The sequence below is a fragment of the Indicator indicator genome, chromosome 11 (genome assembly GCF_027791375.1).
Source record: "Indicator indicator isolate 239-I01 chromosome 11, UM_Iind_1.1, whole genome shotgun sequence".
Classification (NCBI taxonomy): domain Eukaryota; kingdom Metazoa; phylum Chordata; class Aves; order Piciformes; family Indicatoridae; genus Indicator; species Indicator indicator.
This window is the reverse complement of record NC_072020.1, coordinates 23,342,312-23,350,854: the sequence shown is the minus strand read 5'-3', so window position 1 is coordinate 23,350,854 and position 8,543 is coordinate 23,342,312. Positions and strand designations below refer to the sequence as shown.

General features: G+C 40.6%; 1 protein-coding gene across 1 annotated transcript; it reads left to right on the top strand.

Annotated features, from left to right (window-relative positions):
• Positions 1–539: 539 nt before the first annotated feature.
• SOSTDC1 (sclerostin domain containing 1) lies at positions 540–3,388 on the top strand. The gene is made up of 2 exons (XM_054385081.1): positions 540–855; positions 2,973–3,388. Exons 1-2 carry the CDS (start codon positions 540–542, stop codon positions 3,386–3,388), a joined length of 732 nt encoding a protein of 243 aa, XP_054241056.1.
• The last annotated feature ends 5,155 nt before the right edge of the window (positions 3,389–8,543 follow it).

Here is an 8,543-nt window from a genome sequence, read left to right as displayed (position 1 = left end):
TAAAACAAGTAGTTTCTCTAGCAGTGCTCCTTGTTGATCAAAGCTGCATAATTTAAAGCATCTAGAGGCAGCTTTAAATTATTCACAGTATTTTTTTAAGTGATCTGGGTATACTGAAGACAGTATTTGTTTGTAACTAGCAGTCTTCTGTAAGTTCTATAACTTTTGCATCCTTACAGTCAGTTTTCTGAAAGTCACATTGGAGAAGAGGGGACGTAACTTTGCCTGACAGGAGTGAGACTTCTTCCGACACCGTGTTAGTGGCATCACGCAAACAGCACAGGCATGCAGGGCCGTGTGCCACAGCAGGGCAGACCGGCAGCCTCTAGTTTTCAGCCCGAATGCTGCTGTGTGGTGCCGGAGAGTTTTCTGATACCCTCAAAAGCCCCAAACAGGAATCCTGCAATTAGTGCATCTAACTCCTCCTTTACTGCAGTCTTCTCTCCTATTGGTAATAGGTCTTCGCAGGCTCATGTTGAGATCCCACCCCTTTTGTGGGTTTTCATTCTGAAGCTATCCACAACTTTACACCTGAATGAATGCCAAGCCTCTCTGAATATATAAAGGAAACCTTCACGAGCAGTTTCAGAGTTACCCAGAAGCAACAGAAGATTTCCTGCAGCTCTGTTCAGACAGACACTGAACCAGCCATGCTTCTTCCTGCCATTCCCTTCTACGGCTTTCTCCTGGCTTGCATCTTCACGAGAAGCTCTTTGGCTTTCAAGAACGATGCTACAGAGATACTTTATTCACACGTTGTTAAACCTGCTGTGGCGAGCCCGAGCAGCAACAGCACGCTGAACCAAGCCAGGAACGGCGGCAGGCACTACCCCAGCGCAGGATCCGACCGTAACAGTGAGTATCCCACCGGCGGCACTTCCACGCTGCCCGGCCCGGCCCCGGAGCGCAGCCCCCGGCCGCAGCCCCCTCGGAGCGCGGGGCCACAACAGTGCCCGGAAGCCGGAGCGAGGGAAGATGCTGCTGGCTCCCTGCTGGGCTCTGCCTCGCCGGGCGCCCCCGGGGTGTGAGTCCTGTAGGACCGGCTCTTTCGGGCAGGTTGCTTCCTGAGGGAGGTTGATGCAGGAAAGCCGGGTTTGTGGGTTATCCGTTGGGGAAGCAAGATCAAGGAAAAGGAGTGAGAGGCATTCCCAAAGCGCTCGCTTCCTTAACTCACCCTCCCACTGCGGGCGGGGGAGGTGTCCGGGCTACATTTCAAATGCAATAAAAAACTCTGAATTTCATTCCCGCTGCTCAGTTTTACTTCCTGCTGTAGCACTTAGCTGCTTAACACCTCCAGCAAAAGTAAACAAATCAGATCGTGATTTACCTGTGATCTCTGCTCTAACTTGCCTTTTTATATCTAGTCTTTTCCTGTTAAGTTGTATGTATACACGTCAGATACATGGGGCTCTGGAAACATGCTGCTGACTGTTCCCTCCCCTGCCCGCCTCCTTAAAATGAAAGAAATTCAAACAGACACACACACACACACACCAACCCACCCACAATAACGCGATAAAAATAGCGTCATCCCTGGAAAGCGAAGGCAAACGCGACACCGATGCCTTTCAGCTAAGCCAGGTGTGTCAGCTTCTATGAATGCCGAGGGTGTAAGTGCACAGGAAACATCTCATCATGATGAGATGACTGGAGCAGCCCAGTAGGTATTCATTGTCAGCTGTCACCGCAAAAACGCTGAGCCAGGAAAGATATAAAAACAAGAGAGACAAACTCCAATCTGTGACCAGCTGCTTCCAGGTACATTCCTGTGTGCAGCTGCAGGAAGGAAAGCTTGATCTCTTCTGCAAGGCAGGCAGGAGAACAGCCTTGAAAACAGTCCCTTGGATCAACCTGCAGATTTACAGTCCCTTTGACTGCCCATCCCGAGACAAAGGGGATGGGGTGAAGTAATCTAAGTGTCTCTGTTCAGAACTGGCTTCCAAAAATCCAAGCAGAAACAGAAGCAGCCTGTAGCTGTGATATGTAGATGTACCTTCAAAGCCTTTTATGATTCACTCTAAAATGTTTCTAGTAATTACTTCTGTTTTAAAGGCGTTAGTTAATTGCATTGTGTGTAGAATCTGTGCCGTAATTGTCCTTCAGAAAGAGGGAGAGCACAGCCAGTAAAGATTGCTTATTAAAATTAAGCGCGCTGTGGGCGTTTATTTCAAAGTGTAATTACTGAAATAAACAGTTGTGTTTATTGCAGGGTGCAGAGCTGCACATACAGACGGGTACAAACACGCCTGTATGAGAAGCTCTGTCTGTTGATTCTGTGTCAGTTGCCTGAGAGAATTTACAGGATCCTCTATGTTACATCTAATATAAATACTGCTACAGATACAAAGATGCTGTTACCCTGAGGGCAAAATAATCACACTGAAATCATTGCTGCTAATCATTCGAACTTTATATGCAGAACACCCTGCCCTTGTAACTTCAGCTGTTATCACTTCTGCAGTATCTACATTCAGAGCAGCTGCGCTCATGGGAAACTCAGTCCACTGTAACCGTGGAATGAGAAGAAACACACTCTTTGGAATTCATTTAAGAGCACATAAACAGTTTCCAAAGCACTATTTACCCCTTGCTAATGGTCCAACATAATTGTTGTAAACATCACAGAGCAGATACCCTAGACAGAGAAGAAGCAGGAAACATTTCTTCCTTTGGGGCATTTTTTCCTCTTCTAAAAGGTACATCCCTGAGAAGAAGGAGAGAGAACAAAATTCCCTTTTCTACCACAACTGCTGAAGTACATATCATTATGATTTCTTTATGCTGTGGTAATACCTAGAGATATCATCTGTGCTTCAGGCCCTTGTGTTGGGGGACACAACAGTAAAAAGGTGTCCTGAAAAGATTACAGCTTACTTTAACTTCTGCAAAAGAGCTCATTAATGTGAAAATTACTGGCTAAGGAAGCCTCTCCATTCTCAGTCTCAGTGTTTATTGTTCTGTGCATTCTGCAGATCGTGTTCAGGTTGGCTGTCGGGAACTGAGATCCACCAAGTACATTTCAGATGGCCAGTGCACCAGCATCAATCCACTGAAGGAGCTAGTGTGTGCTGGTGAGTGCCTCCCTTTGCCACTGCTCCCCAACTGGATTGGAGGAGGTTATGGAACCAAGTACTGGAGCAGGCGGAGCTCACAGGAGTGGAGATGTGTCAATGACAAAACCCGCACCCAGAGGATCCAGCTTCAGTGCCAGGATGGAAGTATAAGAACCTACAAAATAACTGTGGTCACAGCCTGCAAGTGCAAGCGATACACGAGGCAGCACAATGAGTCCAGCCACAACTTCGAGGGAACTTCTCAAGCAAAACCTATCCAGCATCACAAAGAGAGGAAAAGAGGCAGTAAATCCAGCAAACATAGTACAAGTTAGAAGTCAGACATTCCATCCTCTCTCATCCCCCTCTCCTTGTGCCAAAATTGAACTCGCCTGTAACCTTTGCTTTACCATTTTGACTGCTTAAAGACAAGTCTGCCATTGCTGTCTTCTCAGTTGACGCTACATGCTTATTGCTTTGACCAAAATTAAAAGGGGCATTCTCAGCATATGGACCTTTTGGGTGATTTTCCAAATGCTCAAGATGGGGAATAATACCAGCCTTCCAAACCCACACTATAAACTTTTTTATTTTCTCGAGCTGTGGAGACAAAGAAAATTTGCCATGAATATTCACCGAAGTCTATTTTGTACAAAGATGCATTGTTGTGTGTTTTCATGAGAACAGTTATCACATCTATTGCCTTCTAGATCATGTTTTATGAACTTCTGACAACAGCTTAAAAATACAACACCTAGTATCTGCTTTCAGATTCATTCTAAATAAAAAAAAAAGCCTTGCATGCTGACCTTTCTCTTATCTCAGTATACTGAAAATTAAAAATATGCATGGCAGCAAAAAGTAAAGCTGAACAAACTATTTATTTGTTGTTGTAATTATTTAATGAGCTTCTATGTGTGTTACTTCCCTCCAAAATGTTCTTATGTTTATAACTTTTCCCATGTATCAAAGTATTTTCCTATGATTTATGGCTGGATTAGAACATACATTTTTGTAGATAATGTAAAATAGACATTTTAGCATTCTTGATATATATATTTTCATTTTGAACATTCATAGACTTAGATGTTGTTTTGAAGTAGCAACAACAAGTTTCATTCACTCTTCTCTCTATTATTTTTGTTTAAAAGTGTGCAATCGAAAGACAAGTATGATGTCTATCAAATCCATTGGTTTCTTTTTACAAAAATAAACACTGCTACAAATTGTATTCTCTGGCTCTGTGTACAAAAGTGCACACATTTTCATCAGCCACAATACTTAAAAAGGAGAACACGGCTTGGTTAAAAACAAAAGTCTGTCTGTGATATTTAACATTAAAGCAATCTTTCTGTGGGGTCTTTTTGGATGTAAAAATCTTATATGGCTGTTCAACAGATGGTGCTTATTAGTGGTCCAAGCCAGGTTTTTATCTAATGATTCTTAAGTTGTATATTGCAAAAAAAAGAGTGTATTAAGGAAGTTTTACAAGCTAGTAAGACACAACCATTTTGTTTTCCTTTTATTAGAAATGATCAAAGAAAAGACTAATGGTGAGACTAATGGTAAAAAGCTTCATCTTTCCCATAGAGCAGACAGTGTCCTGCATATTATCTACACATTCTTACGGAATGTAGCAGGAAATGTACAGTAAGCAATCTATCTTTCAACACATAGTCCATGAATCACCTATTCTTAATCTTTCACACTCCACTGAAGTACTATGGGCAAGATTTCAGCATGGGATTTTGCTGTTCTTAAATCATTAACTTTTACAACCCACTTGCACCCAAAGAAAAGAATATCCAAGAAGAGAGTAACGAAAAGTCTTGCCTGATAAGGTTTCACACAAGCTCCCTTTGACCTTCTCTTTATCTCATTCCACTTTGCATGTCAATTCCAAAAGATTCATCATAAAGTTCTTGGCAGAGATCTTTCTTGGTCGTTAATGTAGAACTGTTTGAAAATCACTGCAACTCCTTGACTTTGTGAATCCTAAATTTTATTTACAAAATGTAATGATTTTTCTTCAAAGCAACATCCAAAAACTCTCTCTAAATCTGCTATGTGTTAAAAAAAGATATTTCAAAGAAAAAATAAAATACAGAGTGATCTACAATTAAAAAACAATGCATTAATGGCCTAGTTTTCTCAAGTTGAGTTCCTTGGTCATGAACACATCAGAACAATGAGGTCAGAGACCACCAAGACTTAAATTCTCTGATCCTAGAGGTGCTTCTTTTAAGACTAAGAGGACAAATCGTTAATAAAGGAATTAGCAGGGAGAGAGGTGACATGACATTGCTCCTAGGCACATCAGTTCAGTGGACCTACAGATATCCTATTTTTTATTTTAATGGACATTATAGTGTCATTCAATCTATTTTATGAGGGAATGTCAAACATATGTCAATTTAAGAAGTGTTCTCCAGCTACTTGTTTGAGACGATAAAGCACAGAAGATTGACATAATGGACCAAAATTTAACCCAAATTATTTTCAAAGTAAATAATCACTACATATCAGTAAGGTTGCTCTGCCTGTTCTGCGTTTGATTCCTAGGAATAAGAATGGTGAAAAAAACCACACATCTTGCTTATGACTCTTCTCCAGTCAGTGAAGTTTGACTGTAGGAACAATATGAACATCTTGTAAGAGCTTGCCTTTAGCAACAGAGGTAAATTCTGGCTGGTCTTTTCATGCAGAACTACCTTATGGGGAATAGTTCAAAACACTTCCATCAAGATAACTTCATGAAATTTTGCTGGATGTAATGAATTAAAATCAATTTTCCTCAGACATCATATCAACCTGCTCTAGGTGCTCCTGCTCTGTCAGGGGTGTTGGACTAGAGGATCTTTTAAGGTCCCCTTCCAAACCCTAACATTCTGTGATTCCGTGTGATAGAAACAAACTCAGCCAGATGTCGATCACTTTGATAGCATGGTAGCACTCAGAGGAACACTTGAGGCAGTGGTAGATAGTATGTGCCATTAAGACATTACCAACTGTGGGAGTCAGAAGGACCTGACTCTTGCAGTCTATGCTAGAAAGGCCCTTGAAAAGTTTATTTATTCAGTTTCTAGGCAATAGTAACAAATCTGTTGCTCTCTTCTTTCCAGCAGCTCTGGAATCAAAAGCACCCAATCCAAGTTCAGTCATTTGTTTGGAAATAAAGCAGACATTTGAATCACACCCTTCAAAATACCTAACAGATTTCTGGTAGTAAATCACTGTAGTCCTCCTAACCTTGACCTTTATACCCTTCCTGAAGAAGTACAACATTAATCAAGAAAGGACTGTTCAATACATTCCACTGTGAGAGTCTTGTTGCTACAGTATTAACCTGGAGGTGTTCAGTGGAAAATTAGAAGGAATCCTTAGTAGTGGAAGGTATCCTATTCTCATGATGCATTTCCTTTCCCCTAGGCCAGGCAAGGGGCTTTGATTTTAAGTTCACTGACATACATATCAACATTGCTCCAGGCTAAAACTGAAAATTCTCTAGAGATTTATGAGTTAAGCAGACATTCTGTCACTGGATTTGTTAATTTTGCCTGAGCGTCACCCCCAAACAAAAAGCCTGCCTGTGGACCTTTCTGAAATACATGGAGCCTTTCAGCTCACTCATTGCATGAGTTATGTGGACTGACACTAGGCAAGTGGGATTTACAAGTGTTATTTCCTATCACTGAGGTAATATTCAAACATTTACCTTCCTTAGTACTTCCACAACAACAAAATACTCTTAATTCCTAAGTAATGCTCATCAACCTGTAAGCCATGAAAAAAACTAGTCTCTACTAATTGCTGAGAAAAGTCTGTACAAACACTGGAGTGTAACTTCATTTTAAGAGTTGTTTTTGCTTAACAGACTTCAGTTTGAAAACATAACATAGTGAATGAGGTAGTGTTACATTACCTAGCTAGGGTTCAAGCCTTTTTAACCCCTCTATACAACCACAAAGAAATACAGAGGACATCTTAATATCAATAAAAATCAGGACCACTGACTCTGATAAGGCTATTTGTGGAAATGGTCCTTCATGAACGCAAGGGAAAATAAAGAAATTCAGCTCCCTGGAAAAGAGGCTTAAATCAGAATACACAACAGTATAGTTCTGTTTACTAAACAGCAAAGACAAGTGCTGTCAAAAAGTAACCTGTGTTACTATCTTCTTAAGTAAAAAATACCAAATAATATAAAGATGCATTGTTGAACACTGCCTGTTTTTCCTTCCCTGCCCTATTTTAGTAGTTGAGCAAGAGTGTATTACTATCTCACTGTTTAAATCCTCAACTGTTCTGAATATATCTAATATGGCATACTTCCTTTTTGATACAGAAATATTTAAATCTCTTTTAAGAATGACTGGATGTATCATTTGTTAGACCAGTGAGAAATAACTTAGTGAGGAAATGGCAAAGAAACTCAGAAGAAGCATGAACTAGTTTGTGAAGTCCAATGCTTTGGTGGGCTAAAGAAGAGCTAACCAGGCATATTCATTAAAGTTCTTTTATATGAAAGAGTGAAGAGTTGAGGGAGAGGGCCTAAGGAGAAAAGTACTTGTCCAACCCTACCACAAGAACAGCCACTGAGACGGACTATGCCAAGCTTTAAGAAACAGACACTGTAGCACAAAGACTTTGTTATAATTGCAGCTGAAGCAAGTTTAAACATCTGTTGCTTGTTAGATTATTTTACTTATTTATTTATTTATTTACTCATTTAGGTTTGGGATGGGCTGAAGAAAGCTCTTTTAGATTCCCTATGGCCATTAGACTGGGATGGAGAACAGAGGTCTGAATGTTTCTAAACTGTAAAGCTGCAAAAATGTTGGTTTTAACAAAGATCACTAGATATTTTTTTTCCCACTGAAAAATGCCTGCTGAAAGTTTTGCTTTTGTACATCTTTATTGCAGTTTTTAGGACAATAGCCAAAACAGTTCATAGCAACAGGGAACAGGTTGTATAACTGCATTGCATCTTTGGTTTACATCTTCGGTTTTCGGATACTGAAATGTCTGAACCTAGGCATGTCTAGAAGAGGAGAAAGATGAGAAAATGGATTAAAAAAAAAAGAAAAAGGAAAAAAAATACACGTGGAGGACAGCATGCGGTGGATGTCCTTCATTTTCTTCTGATCATCACAACTTTTAATGAGATTTCAAAAGACTTGTTCTGTCTGCAGACTGCCAAGCCAAGCATTAGCCAATGCACATGCTCCCCTTGGGAATTAACAGACTGCCAAGTTTACATCTACATGGTACATAACCATTTCTGACTGTCTCTGTGTCTTCTCCTCCCACAAAAATGTGGGAAAAATGTACAGCACAGTGTGTCTGTACCATCCACACGTTCCATACTGAACCAGTACAAGTTTGAGAGATTTCTGAATCTGACGTCTTCACAGAAACTCATGGTTCACTACATTGGTCATATCTTCTGGTCAGCATCCACAGCTTACTCTTTCTGAGGAGAAAGAATAC